This window comes from Prionailurus viverrinus, chromosome B4, assembly GCF_022837055.1.
Source record: "Prionailurus viverrinus isolate Anna chromosome B4, UM_Priviv_1.0, whole genome shotgun sequence".
Taxonomy (NCBI): domain Eukaryota; kingdom Metazoa; phylum Chordata; class Mammalia; order Carnivora; family Felidae; genus Prionailurus; species Prionailurus viverrinus.
In genome coordinates, this window is record NC_062567.1 from 91,656,117 (window position 1) to 91,676,156 (window position 20,040).

Here is a 20,040-nt window from a genome sequence, read left to right on the forward strand (position 1 = left end):
TGGTGAAAGTGAATAATGACTTTTCAGGTTTCTGTTTGGATGATACATGGATGATACCAGTAATAATGTTGTTAATAATAATAGCTAATTTCATTAGACATTCTGTCATGCAGTACAGCATTTTACATGTACTAAACCATTTGCTCTCTCACGAGTCAGAGAGGTACTCTTATTATCCCCATTTACTGATGAGAAAATTGGTACTATTAGAGATCAACTTGACCAAAGGCACCCAGCTAGCACTAGTGATTTCAATCCCAGAAATCCTGATTGCTATAGTCATACTCATAATCTACTCTTCTTTACTGCCTCTAACAGATGTGATCAACATTTAGAATGATGGTCCTGGTCAGTATGTCTATCACATAAATTCCATGTGTTTTACTAAACACATAGACACATATGGCGATCGCTTCTTACTGATCAGATTTTGGGAGCTTGGTTCTGTATTTTCACTTTTCCTACCCAGAGAACCCAAAGTGCGGTGGAAGTTTGATAAAAGAGTTGACACAAAAAATGAGAGAAGGCGGATACAGAAAGAACATTCTCGAATGCTCTAGCCACTGATCAGATGATGGAATCTGGTTCTATCAGACTTCATCTGCTTCCATCCCTCATACACACACGCACACGCTGTAAGATACATATGGACGCCAAGTTTGAGGTTGGTTCTAGTAGTCCTCAATTCACATCGAAAGTTCATTTCCCGACTTCTGGACAGTCCAGCACGAAGTTAACTCGAGGCGCCCATAAAGCGCAGGGAAACTTGGCTCGGCGCCGCGGGTGCTCGTTCCCAGGGCAACCGCCCGCGGAGGCACCTGGGGCCCGCGGAGGCACCTGGGGCACGCTCCTCGGCACCTGCGAAGAGCCCCGCCTGGCGCCAGGGGGCGCGGGAGCGCGTCGACTCCTCCCGCCCCACGCCAGCCCCACGCCAGTCCCGCCCCCGCCCCGCCCCCAGCCCCGCCTTCCCTCCACCGGGCCCGGCCGCTCCCGGCTCCCCGCTCCGCTCCCGGCGCAGGCGCAGTCCCGCTCTCCTTCGGCGGCTCCCAGCGCAGTGCGCCCACCTTCGTTGAGTGTAGCGGCGTCGACCGGCCGGCAGTCCTCTTCTTCCTCTCGCTGCTTCAGGACAGGCTCTGTACAGCGCTGCGAGCGCCCCTGAGCGCAGGCAGCGACCGCGGTGGTTTCGGCAGGTGAGGGCAGCCGCGGGAGGGAGAGGCCCCGGACGCGGAGCACCGCCCCCCTCGGCGCCCGCGCGCCCGCCTCTCTCCCGCGAGCCGGCCTGGAGGGGCGGCGGTGGCAGGTGCAAGTGCGGGCGCGGCGCGCGACGACCTGGCCCGGCAGCCCCTGCCCGGCAAGCGCGCTCCCCCATCTCGGCACACGGGCTCGGACAACCCCGGGGGAGGCGGCGGCGGCGGGGGGCGCGGCGCCTCAGGGCGTCTAGGGCCGCTGGGGCGTCGGGCGGCGGCGGCTCCTCCCCCGCCCCCCGGACGCGGGCGCGTTACTCATTAACTGCGCGGTCCCGAGCGCCCGCGGCTGTGAGCCGGAATCCCGGTTACCTGTCGGCGGGGCGCGCGCGGCCGGGAGCTGGGGACCTGCGGTCGCGGAGGGGGTGGGGGTCTAAGAGAGTTCCCCGAACAAGTGTGCAGCCCCGCGCTGCGCGAGACCTGGAGCAGGGTGAAGCGGTAGGCTTGGACCTGGGGTCGTGGAAAAGGACCAGCGAGGCTCGGTGCCGAGGCATAGAGGTCACGCTCGGCGGGTTTCGGCGAAACCTGGGGGACCGGAGCGAGCGCCCGGAGTCGCGCGCCTTAGGGTGGCAGCGCATTTCAGCCTGACTTTTGTTTCGGGGAGTTGAGAAGAGCTGCACCGACGTAATTGTAATTACACTGCCCTTTCAGCGTTGACAACTCTCTGACCGCCCTGGGACCAGCCGGCTCTAATGGACTCTAGAAGTGATGATGTTAGGTGGAATCTGCAGCACGTGAAGAGTTGCCAGTTGTTATGGGATTAAGAAAACAAATCTGTAATGGCTAAAGGGTAAGGTCTCGAAAATTAAGAATGCTGAGTTCATACTGGTCCCTAAGAAGCAGACAGTTTAGTTTCGTGGGAATATAGCCTATTTTGAGGCTACCTGTTTCACACTCCTCTGTGTCTCCCTCCAACTCCTTCCTTTCAGTGTAGGAAAAAAGCCGCGTAATCTTTTGCCGTGGAATGATTACATAATTGGAGGAGACCCATAAACGGATTAAAACAAAACTGTTCTATGTAAATCTGTTGAAAGACCCAGTTTTTGTTCATTATCCTCTTTCTTATTTTGTTGTCCGTAGGGTTTTTGTAAAATGGTGGATGACAAATCAAGGAGAAAAGAAGCAGAATAGATTTGTAGACTGATCACAGTAAATATTTGATACTGTTAAATATTCCACCAGGTTTATGGGGCCTTGTTCTGTTAACATTTGTTATTTATTTACCAGTACTGTGCATTTTGATAGGACTTTTCATGTTCGGACAGACATTGAATCCCAACTGTGGTTTATGTGATCTAATCCTAAAGCCCATGTAGAATTTATAGAAGTTAGTTTAGCAGTTCTACATTTGTACTACAATAGTGCATTTCTTACTACTGGAAGAAAAGCCTTATGAGTTTTTTTTTTCTTTTTCCACTACAGTAAAGTTACATATTAGTCCATACCTTTGTTAACCAAAGTGGACACTTTAATATAACTCTTCCTTGTGTGTTTGGCAAACAATACTGCTGTGGTATTAGATACCTGTACCCTTTCACTAGGATGGACATTTGCTGTTCAGCTACTTGAGGGGTTTCTAATTACATCTAGTTGTACTTTTTGAATCAGTATAGTTATGCATATGCTTCCTTTAATATTTTTTTCCTATAATTTTCTTTAAACCCTTAGTTCACCACAACACATACATAGACATTGCACAGATAATTTTTACAATGGAAGGTTTCTTAGAAATCTAGGTCCCCATCAATTTTTAATATGGCAGAACAAAAACTTGTAGGTTACAGTAATTTTGCATGTATTATGGTACTTAGTAAACCTTTTTTTTTCCCCCTTCCTGAGAGGGACTCACCTAACCAGTTAGCTAGCTAGCGAAATGAAAAATTTTTTAATCTGTTTTAAAGCTTTAGCTTCATTACTTACCGTGCATGTGACCTTGAGTAAATCATTTAACCGTTCTGAGCTTATTTTCTCTATTTGTAAATGGATAGAGTGAATTTGCCAGCTTTCAACTATTTTTACCTATTTATTTATTTTTAAATATATTATTAATTTACTTACTTAAGTAATCTCCACACCCAGCTGGGGGCTCAAACTCACAACCCCGAGATCAAGAGTTTCATACTCTTCCAACTGAGCCAGCCAGACGCCCCTCGATTCTTTTTAATGTCGTTCAGCCTGATGTGAATATCATAATGGGGGGATGAGAATCAAATGGGAGAGTCCATGTGAGGTATGGGAGTGGGAGAAAGGAACAGATATTAGCTTGGTAGTTGGCCATACACTGTGCTTGTTGATTTACATACCTTGACCCCTTTGGTCCTCAGGGCATTCCTGGGGTATAGATGGTATTACCACATTATACAGATCAGAGAACTGAGGCTCAGAGAGGCAAACTAACTTGCCTGTGGGTACTTAGCTATCAGTGGTCCTGTAGATGATTAATGGTAGAGCCAGGGTTAATGGAACTCCTAACATGCTTGCTCTTCCATTCCTTTCTACATCTTCTGTGGAAGAGCTTTGTAATTATAAGGAGACCTCAGATAAAAGGTGTTACTATCATTTGAATTTCTGGCTACAAAGTATCCAGGTTTTTTGGTGATGGCAATACCACTACTGCTACTACTATTATTGAACTGACAACTTACTCTGTGTCAGGTTCTGATATAAACACTGTACCAAGTCATTTACTCTTACAGTGACTTACGAGTTAGCTACTGTTTTATTCCATTTTATTTCATTTTTATTTTTAATTTTAGAGAGCATGCAACTGAGGACGAAGGGCGGAGGAAGGGAGAGAGACAGAGACAGACAGACAGAGAGAGAGAGAGAGAGAGAGAGAGAGAAAATCCCAAGCAGGCTCCACACTCAGCAAGAGCCTGATGTGGGGCTCGATCTCATGGGATCATGACCTGAGCCTAAATCAAGAGTTGGACACTCAACTGACTGGGCCACCCAGGCACTCCTGCTTTATCCCATTTTATAGTTGAGAAGATTGAGACACTGAGAGGTTATGTAGCTTCCTTAAGGTCACACAGCTAATTAAATGATAGGACTAGATTAGAAGTCAGGCAGTTTATCGTTAACCACTGAGAGCAGTGCTCTTAACCACTTTGCTCTGCTACTTCATGTGTAGGTTGTCATGCTGAAGAATTGTTTTAATTAAGCTTTTATGTGATACTTAGCATAATAAGTAATTCTTTATGTGTCACCAGAGATTTTTAAATCAGATATTCATTGAGCATCTACTTTGCAGGTCACCGTGGGGGTTAAAGGAAAGTATTCATGGAGTGTGAAAGGCAGAGCTTATAATCATTCCTGTAGCTTTTATAAGTTACTCAAAATTTAGAAGGCATCTGTGTTTCTCATATATGTGTTATTGTTGTAATTTTTTTTTTAATGTTTATTCTTTGAGATACAGCCAGAGTGTGAGCAGGGGAGGGTCAGAGAGAGAGGGAGACACAGAATCTGAATCTGTAGCAGGCTCCAGTCTCTGAGCTGTTAGCACAGAGCCGGATGCAGGGCTCAAACTCATGAACCATGAGGTCATGACTTGAGCTGAAGTTGGGCGCTTAATGACTGAGCCACCCAGGCACCCCATTGTAATTTTAACGAGTGCCAAATAACACAAAGTGCTAGAATAGTTGGAGAGTGGAGAGAAATGATGAGTTGTGGGTAGAGATACTGTGTGTTGGTTGAGGTAATGAGGGAGAGCTTTCAGGATATTCTGAGGAGGTACGCTTTTCAAGTGTAAAAGCTTTGTCTTGTGTAGAGTTTTGGTTAAGGTATAGTTCAATAAAGGATAGTAACTTGGTTACTAAGTTACTTAAGTACACTTGATATTTAAAAATAAAATAACAAAACTTTTGAAAACTCCTGGCTAGCTAATTTCTCCTTTTCTCTACTGATCTCCTTAGCTTTGCTAGGTAGTACTTTTTTTTTTCTCTTTTATTTTTCCAGAGCACTGAGTAAATGCCTCTATTTTGATATTTATTAGTTTTGGTATTCATACTGTCCTGTAAGTTTTGTTGACCTTCAGTTCCCTTCCTCTAGTGTGCACATGCTTTGAAGGCAGGACTTAAGTTATCCTAGCCCTTTTATAGCGTTTGAACTGGGCCTGGTATACCTGTAGGTACTGGGCTGTGTTTGGTGATGGGTGTCAGTGGAAGAATGTCGGGATGTATTGAAAGTCATCTAGCAGTAGTAATGGAAATGTGTTCGGAGTGAGAACTGTGTGGGCTAAGGGGAGGAAGAGAGGGATACTTCCAACAGGTAGCATTAACTTGCTCTGTGTTTTTCTCTTCTGCTTTCCCTTTCAGTTTACAACAAATGAGGCAGTTTCATAAGCTTCAGCTGTATGTAGTCATGGTTAGAAAGAAGTGAAATAGTAGTCTTGATTTATCTTAGAATATCAGCAACACAAAATTGGATAGCTATAGCCATAAGCTGAGATTACTTAGATCAGAGGAAAAGAATGAAAATTTCTGTAGTTAACAGGATTATAAGCATAAGCATAATGGAAGTTAATAGAATTCTACATATATGAATTGACAATCTAGTATAAAGGAAATCTATGGAAGAATGTGAGAGTACCTTAGAAGTTTATAGGAGCATACAAATGATAGCTTTGAACCAGTTAAGTGCATTGTAATTTTATGTGTCCAGATAATAGTATTGAGTATTTGGGGGCTCCTGGTTGACACATCAGGGTAAAATACAAAAAAAGGAAAACAAAATAAATTCAAAAGGCAATAAGTAAATGTGCATTAATTTCCTGTTAGGAAAAGAATTATATTTGATCCCTAGACATCAGAAAGAAAAACTTGTTTTCCCTTTTCTTTTCTTTCCTTTTTTTTTTTTTTTTTAAGTTTATGTGTTTTGAGAAAGAGTGTGTGAACGAGTGGGGGAGGGGCAGAGAGAGAATTCCAAGCAGGCTCCCCCCTGTCAGCGTAGAGCCCCATTTGGGTCTCGATCTCATGAACCTTGAGAACATGACCTGAGCCAGGATCAAGGGTCAGACGCTTAACTGACTAAGCCACCCAGGCCCCCGAGAGAAAATGATTTATATATAAATAACATACTGTTATATCTATATCTATCTATATATATGTAAATAACATACTGTTTTGGTCTTTTTCCTTATTTATATAGTGTTTGAATAAATTTGAAAGCTCTCTAATTAATGGAGAATTTCAAATAAGTACTTGCAAAAATGTAATGGATCTCAAAGTTCCTGTCATTTAACCCCAGTAGTCAGCAAGAAAAGTCAGTCCTGCCACATCTGTTTCTCCCCTTGTATTATTTTGAGCAAATTCCAGGCATTGTATACTTTCATCTGTAAATATTTCAGTATGTTTTTTTTAAAGCATGAAGGGCAATTAGCTACAATACTGTTACACACTTAAAAAAAAAATTAACAATAGGGGTGTCTGGGTGGCTTGGTACATTAAGCATCCTACTCTTGATTTCAGCTCAGGTCATGATCTCATGGTTCATGAGTTCGAGCCCTGTGTTGGGCTCTATGGTGACAGCACAGAGCCTGCTTAGTATTCTCTTTCTCTCCTCCTCTGCCCCTCTCCTCCTCATGTGTGTACTCTCTCTCTCTCAAAAATAAATATTAAAAAAAATAAAAATAAATTAACAATAATTCCTTTGTATCAAATATCCACACGTTTTTGAATACATAATAAGGCTGCTATAATAAAATCAAGTCTCTTTATTTTTATTTATATGCTTCTTTCATTCCCCTAAGTTCTATAAGAGGCTAAATAAGTATTTTAAACCCCACATAGCAAAATAGAGGAGGAAATGGTGATAGCAAAGAGAATGTGGGAAGAAAGAATAGAAAGAACACATCGCAATAGCAAATGCTCATTTTAGTAGCTGTGCATTAGAGAAACTTTAGTTTTCCCTTTCTAAAAGTAAGTACAAGATTAAACTGTGTTCTTGTTTAGATTGTTCACTTACTTATGGTTGGGTGAGACCTGCCCTAGAGTGCATCTGTCTTGATCTACCATTTATCTGAATCTAGCCTTCCCCCCCCCCCATCAGTTTTATCTTTTAAGTGATTCTTGGATGTAGTGGAGTCAGGTGTCAGAATCAGACACACCAGGATTGAATCCTAGCTGTTATTTATTGACATGTTTGATCTGGATGAAATTAATTATTCTCTCTGAGCCTCAAGTTCTTTTTCTGTAAAAAAAAAAAAAAAAAAAAAAAAAACGAGGGGCGCCGGGGTGGCTCAGTCAGTCAGTTAAGTGTCCGACTTCGGCTCAGGTCATGATCTCACAGTCTGAGTTTGAGCCCCGCGTCGGGGCTCTGTGCTGATGGCTCAGAGCCTGGAGCCTGCTTCGGATTGTGTCTCCCTCTTTCTCTCTTCCCCTTCACTGCTCTCTCTCTCTCTCTCTCTCTCTCAAAATAATAATAAACATTAAAAAAAAATTTAAAAAGTAAGAACCAGTTCAAAGGGTTGCTGTGAGAAATAACTGGCATAATGTATATAATGTGTTTGTGTGTGTGTGTATCACACATGCAGAGTATAGGTGTATATGTGTGTAATGTATATGTGCATGTATGTGTATATAAATACAAATGACGGTGTCCTGAAGGTTTTTCATGTGTGTATATATATATATGTGTGTACTTCCATTCCTTCCAGTATCAAATATTGAGATTGACATTAGATCAGACCTTTGTAATCTCTTGGCTAGCCTGTTGCAGTAACCTCTTAACCAGTTGCCTCTAGTCTCTTCTCTCTAGTTAAAGTCCTTATTGCCTTGGGAATTATTTTTTCTAATCTACACTAACTGCACTAATCTTTACTACATCAAAGTGTATCTGCACTTGGTAAAATGTAGATCTGACCATCTCTCCATGATAAACTACAAGCAGCATTTTCCATGTTAAATGAAGCTTTTAATGATCTGTCACATATCTGCCTCTCTAGCCTGATGTTCTGTCCTTCTCTTCTTTGTTAGTTTCATTAGTGCCAGACTGTTATTCCCTGACTGTCCTGTATTATTGCCCTGCCTTGTCGACCTATTGAATTCCTACACAGGGTTTAAAATTTTATTTTTTATGTTATATTTTATTTACATTTTATAACTTATATTACTTATAACTTATATTTTACTTCTCCTGAAACATTTCCTTCCCTCCCCCAGCCCTCAGGGTAATCATTTGGTGGCTCACAACAGGCTGTGCACCTTCTCTTTAGTCCCATTTCATTGCACCATTCTTAGAACTTGGTGCCAGGATTTGCCCCGAGGAGTTGAAGCTGGCAGTCATCCTTCCATTCCAAATAGAATAGACACAATTGATAAAAAAAAACTTATTAAATACACTAATATTATATATGGATAAATGTATTTAATAAATACAATTTAAATATTGGTGGTTTTTAAGGAAGTGACTTGATGGAATTTGTAACACTTTAATTCGTTATACACTGTTGAGATAGCAATCTAATTTTTAATGACAGGCTGTTTCTTCCATAATTAATGCTGAATTGAGTCATTTGGGAATTACTGAAAGCATCTGTACCTTCCTCCCTGCTTTCCATCCTCCAGCAGTCTTTCAATAAGTTGAAAGAGGAAAATAATACAGATGTAAACATTTCTGTATGTATATACAGTATATATAGTATAATATATAGATGCTTGCTTTGTTGAGGAATAACATTTAGAACAGTATGCCTATAATTTAACAATATTTAAAAAAATTTTTTTTAACGTTTATTTATTTTTGAGACAGAGAGCATGAACGGGGGAGGGTCAGAGAGAGAGAGGGAGGCACAGAATCTGAAACAGGCTCCAGGCTCAGCTGTCAGCACAGAGCCTGACGTGAGGCTTGAACTCACGAACCGTGAGATCATGACCTGAGCTGAAGTCGGACACTTAACCGACTGAACCACCCAGGCGCCCCGAACAATATTTTTAAACCAAACAAAACAACCGTTGTTTTTTTTTCTCTTGATGATGTTTGTGCTGATATTTGGCAAGTATTAGATTAACACTGGTTAATTCTTCCCATCAGAAAGTCAGAATCTGGTCTTCCTTCTGGCCTACAGATACACTCACCCACCACCTTATAATCAGGATCATTAGTTCCAATTCCATCGCTAAATAGATGAAGATATTGGGGCTCAGAGAAGTTTAATTCACCTGCCCAAGTTTGCAGGTGTAAGTTAGAGGTTGATCAAAGCTAAGACTTGAACTTTCTTCTTCAGGTACTGGTGTTTCTGTTCTGCTGTGGTGCATATAGCTTGGAGGAATTTTAGTAAATATAGAATTAAAATTATTTAATTTTCAGATATTGGTCTAAAAAAGATTAAAATTACAGCCTTAAAGTTTTCTTTCCTTAGAGGTAAGTCTTTTGTTTCTTGTTAAGTAAGTCAAATAAGGGGAATATGCTTTTTGTGAGAAAATGGATTTTATTTGTTCTTTTGGACTATAATAGAAATTGAGTTTCTCGATTTCATTTAAATTGTGTATGTATTGGGGCACCTAGGTGGCGCAGTCGGTTAAGCGTCCGACTTCAGCCAGGTCACGATCTCGCGGTCCGTGAGTTCGAGCCCCGCGTCAGGCTCTGGGCTGATGGCTCAGAGCCTGGAGCCTGTTTCCGATTCTGTGTCTCCCTCTCTCTCTGCCCCTCCCCTGTTCATGCTCTGTCTCTCTCTGTCCCAAAAATAAATGTTGAAAAAAAATTAAAAAAAAAATAAATTGTGTATGTATATCCATTTTATCCAAGTGCTTTAGTTTTTAATTGAAAATATTGTAGCAGCAATTCATCTTAATTTCTTGAGTTATTCTAGGGATGTTTTTTATTTTCAGTTAGAAAATTCACTTTAAATAGAAAAAAGAATTTTTATGACAAGTTACTGGAAATTTTCTAGGCATTTATTAAATAAGTTAATACATATGAACTTTTTAGCAAAAATATCTGACACAGAGTTAACTTTAAATATTGGCTGCTGTTTTAGCTGTGATAATACTGACTTCTAAAAAGAAGAAATAACATGAAATACATATGGCTAATCAGAAATAAACTGTTTTGGGGTGCCTTGGTGGCTAAGTTGGTTGAGTATCTGGCTCTTGGTTTTGGCTCAGGTCATGATCTTGCCGTTCGTGGGTTTGAGCCCCAGGTTGGGTTCTGTGCTGACAGTAGGGAGCCTGCTTGGAATTCTCTGTCTCTCCCTCTCAAAATAAATAAAAACTTGAAAAAAAATGAAGTACATTGTTTTGGTCAACTTTTCTTTATGATTCAATGTCAGCTTTATTGCTTTGAATTGAGTAATAATAAACCAGATAGGCTGTGTTGGTAATTCACCCATAAGAATTTAATGTCGACTTTTTCACACATTGGTAGTGGTCCTTAACAGGTTTAGTTTATGGATTAGGGTACTCTCCAAAAGAAATTAGTTTTTTTGAATTACTCATTACTTGATGCAAGGAATACTACTGCTTAAAAATAGCAGCTTATTTTACTCATATAAAAACTTTGAATTTAAGATAAGTCTTAAAGCTTCCATACATTTTATTTATTTTGTTTAAATGTTTATGTGTATTTATTTTTAATTTTTTATGTTTGTTTATTTTTGAGAGAGAAGGGGAGAGAGAGAGAGAGAGAGAATGAGTGGGAGAGGGGCAGAGAGAGAGGGAGAGACAGAATCTGAAGCAGCCTCCAGGCTCTGAGCTGTCAGCACAGAGGCCAACGCTGGGCTCAAACTCATGAACTGCGAGATCATGACCTGAACCGAAGTCGGCTGCTTAACCAACTGAGCCACCCAGGCACCTCTTTAAATGTTTATCTTTGAGGGAGGGGGAGAGAGAGAGAGAGAGGTGCAAGCGAGGGAGGGGCAGAGAGAGAGGGAGAGAGAGAATCCCAAGCAGGCTCTGAACTGTCAGCAGTGAGCCCAGTGTGGGACTGGAACTCGTGAACCATGAGTTCATGACCTGAACTGAAGTGGGATGCTTAACTGACTGAGCGACCCAGGTGCCCCAAGCTTCCATATATTTTAAAGAGCAAAAGATTTCCAGACCAGTGTGATTGGTGGCTGATTACTAGCTAAGTTACATTTTATGGAAATTGTATATGCTTGAAAAAGGCACTGAATTTAATCTTAAAATAATCTTTTTCAAAAAGTGACTTGAATTTAAACAAAGTTTAAATGTATCCTCCAGAATTAAAACTTGTAGGTAGATGCCCTGCCCAAGGGTGCTGTCCCAAGTGTTATGTACTTTTCTTTTATTTCTCAGCATATAAGGTAGAAAACCCAGACACAGATTTCCAGATGAGAAACCTAGGCACAGGTTGGCCCAATAATTTGACAGAAGTGAATTCAAACCTGCCTCTCTTTGAGACTTGCATTTTATGTTCGTTACTTTTGTTTCAGTTTATAGTCTATTTGTATTCTCCATAAATGCTTTGCTTTCACACCTCAGACATGCCTGAAAAGCCCTTCAAAGAGCTTTATCTTTCTCATTAGTTTCTTGTTCTTTGGGTCTTTTCTTCGGCTTTACTTTTTCTGGAAGTCTTTCTTGTGATTCATTTGCCCCCTCCTCTCTGGTCTCTTAATACCCTTTGTGTCTTCTGTGGCATTTATTACACTGTATCATTGCTTCTACTTGGCAGTCTCCTACTTTCTTCAGACTATTTGGGAGCAGAGACAATTTTTCATCTTCTTTCCCCAGAGCCTGACACATAGCAGGCCCTCAAAATACTTGTTGAAAGAATAGCTGAAATAGTATGTATATAGGTCAGAAAAATAAGATGGATGTTGCAGGGATGATGGATTTTATTCCAACATAAGAAACATTTTTACTCAAACATTCCAGCACTGGAATGGCAAAGCAGTTCAACTGGTGGTAGTATGTTGTGGTTAAGAGCTCGGAGTCTGGAGTTCAACAGATGGAGGTCTTCGTCCTGGCTGTCTTAAGCTGCAGTGTCTTTATAAATGCACTGGAACTACACTTGATATTTAGTAAGTGCTCAAAAAATACTAGCTGCTATTCTGAGAGAAACTGCCTTACCATCCTATATGATTGGGACTGGTCGTTGGATGGCTCAGAGTCCCGTTCCCTCCTTCTCCCTCTGGGTTATTTTGAAGCAAATCCAAGTAATTTTCAGTACATATATCTAAAAGGTAAGGATTTTTTTTTTATATAACCATAATATCATTATCCCTAAAAATTGACAGTAATTCATAACATTAGTAATATCCAGTGCTCAAGTTTCCTTGTTTGTGTCATAATTTTGTTTTCTAGTTGGCTTTATTCAAAAATTCAAACAAGATCCTCACATTGTATTTAGTTATATCTGTTAATTCTCTTTTTAAATTTGTAAGTTCCCTCTACCTTTTTTTTTCCTATTTTATTGAAAAAACCAGGTGGTTTGCCTAGTAGAGTTTCCCAAAGTCTAGATTTTGCTGTTTTGTCCCTGTGATGTTATTTAACATGTTTGTTTCTTTTCTGTATTTCCTACAAACCACTGAAGACCTACCTACAGGCTTGATTTGTTTGGGATCCCCTCCCTTTTTTTTTGAGGGTGGCAAGAATGCTTCATGGATGGTGGTGCTGTCCATTTCTTACTTCACCACATAATCCCATAATGTCTTAATTTCTTTTTGTGATAAGATGTCATCAGTGAGTTCAGGTCCTGTTGTTCTGATCCACTAACTGTAAAGTTCCCCACATAGCTTTTTACCTTATGGCTTTAATAGCTATTAATTATTGATGCCTAGACCCATTTTGTTAGGATTGCAAATTCATATTTATTAAATGAATTCTTTTAAAAAGAGCGTTTTCTCATAAACTGTTTAATTCTCTGATGTACAAGAAAATCAGGGTAAGTACCTGATTCTTTATTTTACCAGTTTTCAAAATAATAAATCGGCTCCCTAGCACCAATCAAAGGGGATCAGTGAGATTTTGTTTTTATTTATGATCATGAGTTTCATAAATTTAAAAATATTTTTGTTTTTGTTCCTTACAGATAATATCTTTTTGATGTTCAGGTTGTCTCATCTTTGGTGAGTGGGAATCCTTTTGATGCCACTCCAGTAGTCTTTGATGGCCTTCTTGCTTCCTGGTATAACAGGATGTTCCAGGGTCTTTTTGTACGTTACTGCCCTTGGCCTGGAAATCAGCCATTCCTCTGAGGAGCCCTCGTTCTTTTTTTGTAGGAAATGGTATTACTCTGGGTATTACTCATTGCTCCTGAGTGGTTACTGTTGTTACACCACCTCAGTGGATACATTTAGGAATTTTTGTTTTAATAGAAATTTTTTCTCTGATTTTTCTGATTCAAATGTAGAACTTCAGAGTTTTTGCTTCTTTGATTTTATATTTATAGCTCTTCTCATGTGCTGAAAATCTTAATTCTGAATGACATTAGCATAATAACTTATTTGCCTGATATTATATAAAATAGTTTCAGAATAGGGATATCAACATTACTAATACGATTACTGAAAATAGTTTATAACTCTTTTCACATTTTTTGTCTTTAGAATATATTCTGTATAGTTTTAGTGTTTAAAATCATTTGCAGTAGCTCTTTTCTATGTTGGTAAGCTACCATCTCAGTACATAGCCTGAATCATTTGTTTTATTTTTAGAGATTCTTTTTTAAAATTTAATCTTGGTTTTTTGTTTATGTGGTTCCAAGGTCAAATTCAAATACAAGGCAAAATCCATTTGGAAAAGTCTAGTTTTCATGCCTATTCTCCTCTTCCTATTATCTCCCTCTTCCTATAGATAACCATTTCTATTAGGTTTTGGTTTATCCTTCCACTTTTTTTTAAATTTTTTTTTTTTTCAACGTTTATTTATTTTTGGGACAGAGAGAGACAGAGCATGAATGGGGGAGGGGCAGAGAGAGAGGGAGACACAGAATCAGAAACAGGCTCCAGGCTCCGAGCCATCAGCCCAGAGCCCGACGCAGGGCTCGAACTCACGGACCGCGAGATCGTGACCTGGCTGAAGTCGGACGCTTAACCGACTGTGCCACCCAGGCGCCCCTATCCTTCCACTTTTAAAATATAAGTATGTATACATAGTAATACATCTATATGTCATATATACATAGAAATTAATTTGTATTTTCTCCTTTTTTAGGTAAAAGGTAGCTTCCTGTGCATAGTTACTTATTTTGTTTTTTAATGTTACTGTAGCCTCGAAATCCCCTCATAGCAGTATGTAGATATTATTTATTTTTTACAGCTGCATAGTGCTTCGTTATGAGCATGTACATTATTAGCTCATTCAGTCTTTTGCTGTAACAAGACTTTTGCTAATGTTGCTAGCCTTATGCATTTATCTGTTCTTTTTTATTCTGCCAGTTTATCTTTGGAATAAAGCCCTAAAAGTAGGCATGTTGGGTCATAGGTTTAATGAATATGTCATTTTGCCAGATATTGTCAAATTTTCCTCAGTAGGGTTTGTACCGTGTTGCATTTCCAGAAATGCAAATGCTTTCACATTCTATGATTCCATGAACTTCCAAGGTGTAAAGACATGAATTAAAGGTATGTGGGATGGTTGAAAGAAAGTATCAGATGGTTACCGAGAAAATGTTGAAAGGTTAATGAGAAAACCTGTTTTCTGCTTAAAAGTGAGTGTGATTAGTAAACCGTATTCAAATGAAAATGAAATTTTCAGGGTTAATGTTTGTTTGGTAAATGTATGTATTATGAATAAGGAATGAAAATATTCTTTTGGATGAAAAATAATAAGTATTAAACACTTTAAATTCCTTGTTAATAGGACGTTTCATTTGGTGTAGTGAGTATTTTGGGTGAAAAAACAAGAATTAGTTTCATTTTGAAGACTAAAATTATTATTTGCTACAACAGAGAAAACACTGGATTTGAAATTTGGCAGTTGCAGATATAATAGCTATAGCTTTCATTGTCCGTATATATCTTTGAAGGTTTGTGACATGTTGTAATTGCACTTTTGAGAGATTATATTAGGTCACCTCTCTTCTTTGTCAATTTTACTGCGGCCTTTTTGTTTTCTACTTGTCTTCTTTCAAACATTTTTTAAAGGATATAAAAGAGTATAATTTTTCAGTTTAATGAAATTTTCTGTATTTTATGAAGAAATTAGGTACTACATTGGTGCTTGCGTTTGAGAATTTTGGTAAGGTATCACTCACGATTATCAAAGTTTTATTGTAGGAAGGAAAAAATTGGGAAGAGAGGTTGGGCTCAGATCATAGAAGACTTGGTTTTCAGGCTGTTTAGTTTGGACTGTATTCTGTAGATAGTGGAAAATTAATAAAGGATTTATGAGTTCTTTCACATTCAAGTGAAAAATTTGAGTGCTACAGTTTTTGGTTTTAATGTAAACTTTGTGATGTAATTGAGTGGTTATATGAAATATTTTTTGATTACGTAGATGCAGAAGTATACATGTTATTGTTAATGGCCAGTTATGGTAGCAAATGTTTTTTGAGGCCATACTGTGTACCAAGTACATAGTACACCACTAAGTACTTTATTTGGATTGTCCCCATTAATCCTTTCAGCACCTTGGAGAATGGAGACAATGTTGTCATTCTCATTCTCATCCTATCAGAGGAGAAATTTAAATTTTTTTTTAATGTTTATTTATTTTGAGAGGGAGAGCAGGGAAGGTGCAGAGAGTGAGGGAGAGAGAGAATCGCAAGCAGGCTCTGAGTTGTCAGCACAGAGCTTGACGTGGGGCTTGATCCCACGAACCACGAAATCATGACCTGAGCAGAAATCAGCCTCTGATGCTTAACCAGCTGTGCCACCCAGGTGCCCCAGGAGAAATTGAAGGCTTAGAGAAATGCAACACATTATCCTAGATTGGATCCTGGATCTATAAATAAAGCCATTATTGGGACAATCAGTGAAACTTGACTGGGGCCTGTTGAATAGATTGTAATATCAATCAGTGTTAATTTCCTGATTTTGATGGTTTTGTGGTTAGACAGGAAAATGTCCTTGCATTTAAGATACATATATTGAGATATTAAGCAGTAATGGGCATCGTGTCTGAAACCTATTCTCAAGTGGTTCCAAAGTGTTAACAGTTTCATAATCTGGGTAAAAGGTATATGAAAATTCTGCAGCTCTTACCTGAACTTGAATTTATCAGTTGATCCTTGACCAACATGACTTTGAACTGGACGGGTTCACTTTATGTGGGTTTTTTTTTTTTTTGGATAAACACAATACAGTACTATAAATGTATTTTCTTTTCCTTATGGTTTTAATATATTCTTTTCTCTAGCTTTATTGTAAGAACACAATATATAATACATATAAGTACAAAATATATGTTAATTGACTGTTTATGTTATTACGGTTTCTGGTCAAGAGGAGGCTAACAGTAGTTAAGATGTTGTGGAGTTAAAAGTTACATGTGGATTTTCAGCAGTTGGTGCCCCAACCACAGTGTTGTTCAAAGGTCAACTGTATAGTGTAATGTATATATCTCATTTTAAGTGTGAGTATATATGTATATATGTGTGTGTATATATATATATATATATAAAGATATATATAGATATGTATATAGATATACATACATGTATATAGATATATAAAGATATATACAGATATATATATATCTTTATATATATATGCATACACATACATACACATATCTTTACTGCATCTTCTATTTACTCTAACCAATATCATATGATAGAAAAGTTAAAAATATCAAAGAAATTTTTATTTATTCCTCATTGTTACTTATTAAATTACTCAGTTTGACAACATTAGCTATAACTTTCAAGTTTATTCCAAATCAGATTGTTTGTATTTTGTAATATTTATGCTCTGAGATCACTTAATAAATATTAAGTGATAATAGTGGTTTTTTTTGTATTTTTATTAGAAGTTTATTCTTTATAATGGACTGTTGTTAAAAACACATTTTATAAAGGGGCGCCTAGGTGGCTCAGACAGTTAATCGTCTGATTCTTGGTTTTGGCTCAGGTCATGATCTCATGGTTTATTAGTTTGAGCCCTGTGTTGGGCTCTGTGCTGGCAGTGTGGTCCTTCTCTCTGTCCCTCTCTCACTGTGTCTCTCTTTTTACCCCCTGGTTATATGCATGCTCTGTCTCTCTCAAAAATAAATAAACATTAAAAAAACATTTTACAAGTTATATATTTAATTTTAATTTAGTTTTATTTTGTTAATATAATTTTAAATGCCACTATCAAAATAACTCTGCTTTTTGTTTTAACATAGGTTATCTTATGATGAGGCTTTTGCTATGGCTAATGACCCCTTGGAAGGCTTCCATGAAGTAAACCTTGCTTCACCTACTTCTCCAGACCTTCTTGGTGTGTATGAATCAGGAACTCAAGAGCAGACTACCTCACCAAGTGTCATCTACCGGCCACATCCTTCAGCTCTGTGCTCTGCCCCCATTCAGGCTAATGCCTTAGATGTTTCCGACCTTCCTACACAACCTGTGTATTCATCCCCCAGACGTTTAAATTGTGCAGAAATATCTAGTATCAGGTAGGAGATCATTAAGATACTTATTTTGGAGTATCATGTTAAACAAATAACAGCTTGTTTGCCTTATTTTCAGTTTTAATATTTTAGAAAATTTAAATAATAAAAGCATGTCCACGAAGAGAGCAATACATGTTAATGTTGAAGAGCAGGGGTCAGCAATCTTTTTATGTAAAGGGCCAGGTGGTAAATATTTTAGGCTTTGCTGGCCATACAGTCTCTGTTGCAGCTATTGAGCTCTGCCTTTAAAATGTGAAAGCAGCCACAGACAGTACATAAATGAAAAAACTCCAATAAAACTGTACGTATGGACACTGAATTTTGAATTTTATATAATTTTCCCATGTCACAAAGTATTTTTATTTTGATTTTTTCCCCCCAACCATTTGAGAATGTAAAAATGAATCTTGGTTCGTGAGCCTTATAAAACAGGTAGCAGGCTGAATTTAGCCTACATTTAATTTGCCGACCCCAGTTCTAGAGTAGCACTATCTGATAGAATTTTGTGATGATGAAAATGTGCTAGCCATTGGCCGTATGCGGCTATTAGACTTGAAATGTGTTAGCTTTGACTGATTTTTTAAATTAATAAATAACTTATAAATTACCTTAGTTTTAAAGCTAAGGCTATTAATTAAATATTAGTGCCATTACAGACTTTTTGTGTTTATGCTAGTTTTGTATGAGCATATGCTGATGTTTCCTGAACTCTCTTTTATAGCATCCATGTTACAGATCCAGCGCCTTGTTCTACCTCTGCAGTCACAGCTGGGTTAACTAAATTAACTGCGAGAAAGGACAACTGTAATGCAGAGAGGGAGTTTTTACAGGGTGCTACTATACCAGAGGCTTGTGATGGCAGTGACGATATATTTGGGTTGAGTACTGATAGTCTGTCCCGTTTACGAAGCCCATCTGTTTTGGAAGTCAGAGAAAAGGGCTATGAAAGATTAAAAGAAGAACTTGCAAAAGCTCAGAGGGTAAGCAGAAAAGATGCTTTATTCTTCCATGTTTTCTATTTGAAATTAATGTTTACTCATGAAGTGGGGCAACTCAAATGAAATCATTGTAGTTTTATACCTACCTTCTCATATGTGTAGCCTCAGCTCCTGTTGGGCAGCATCTGGGAATCTCTGAAATTGGTGGAGTAGTAGTAAAGAAGCTCATCTAAGATTACTAACTGGAAAAATGAGAATCTGAAACCACTACATTGCCTGCTCCCTGTCTTACATTAATATTAACACGGATTTGATGGGTTATGTTCCATGTGTGGGTTTTCCCCTTCTTGTATATGGTTGACTTTATGGTCCTTCACTTGAAGTCATTTAGTCCAAGTCATTTTTTGGGGGGGGGGGGGGGGCGGGAATTGTTTTAGTAATAATTCCCTTTGCCATTCAGCTGGGCTTGAATATTTTCTGTATCTTGGAGAATTTTCCTTTTTTGGTGATTTGTTCTGTTTCCCATTTGGTCATCTTTAAAATTTCTGCTATTTATTCCCAGATTTGTGGCTATGTCCTGCTCTTTTTCTGTGACTGCAATTAAGTTTCAGAGGGAAATTTATAGTGCTAAATATTTATAATTAGAAAAAGGAAAAAGTCTCAAATCAGCAATCTTAAGCTCTCACTTTAAGAACCTAGAAAAAAGGGGCACCTGGGTGGCTCAGTCGGTTAAGTGTCCGACTTCAGCTCAGGTCATGATCTGATGGTTTGTGAGTTCGAGCCCCATGTTGGGCTCTGTGTTGACAGCTGAAAGCCTGGAGCCTGCTTCAAATTCTGTCTCCCTCTCTCTCCCTGCTCTTCCCCCACTCGTGTGCGCTCTCTCTCTCTCTCAAAAATAAATAAAAACATTTTTAAAAATTATAAAAAAAGAACCTAGAAAAAAATAGCAAAAGCAGAGCAAGCAGAAGGAAGAAAGTAATAAAGATAAGAGCAGAAATCAATGAAATTGACAACAGAAAAACTAGAGAAAATGAATGAAACAAAGTGCTGATTCTTTAAAAAATAATGAAATTGACAAACCTCTCACAAGACTGACAAAGACACAGATTATTAATAGCAGGAATGAAATGGGATATCACTACAGATTCTGTAAACATCAAAAATACAATAAAGGAATAATATGAACAACTTCCTATATAAATTTGACAACTTAGGTCAAATGGGCCAATTCACATTTAGAAACTTGAGAAGATAGGGCATATTTTAAACGTGTAATTTTTAGCATGTTATGACATTTCACAAACACATATTCCTTCTCTCTTGCTACCAGATTTGTCTCTTAAGAGTGTAAATTGTTGT

At 38.6% G+C, this 20,040-nt stretch overlaps 1 protein-coding gene across 5 annotated transcripts in view; it reads left to right on the plus strand.

Moving 5' to 3' along the window:
- The first annotated feature begins 610 nt into the window (after positions 1–610).
- Positions 611–20,040, plus strand: part of RAB3IP (RAB3A interacting protein) — a 47,350-nt gene continuing 27,920 nt past the window's right edge. Inside the window, exons 1-4 of one of the 5 annotated variants that reach the window (XM_047868113.1) lie at positions 1,053–1,190; positions 1,896–2,034; positions 17,471–17,746; positions 18,465–18,723. In XM_047868113.1, coding sequence (XP_047724069.1) covers positions 2,024–2,034; positions 17,471–17,746; positions 18,465–18,723 — 546 coding nt within the window. In that variant the 5' untranslated portion in view covers positions 1,053–1,190; positions 1,896–2,023. Of the gene's footprint in view, positions 665–990; positions 1,191–1,308; positions 2,035–17,470; positions 17,747–18,464; positions 18,724–20,040 lie in introns of those variants that run through there. The other 4 variants (XM_047868114.1, XM_047868116.1, XM_047868115.1 and 1 more) reach the window with 4 other exon arrangements.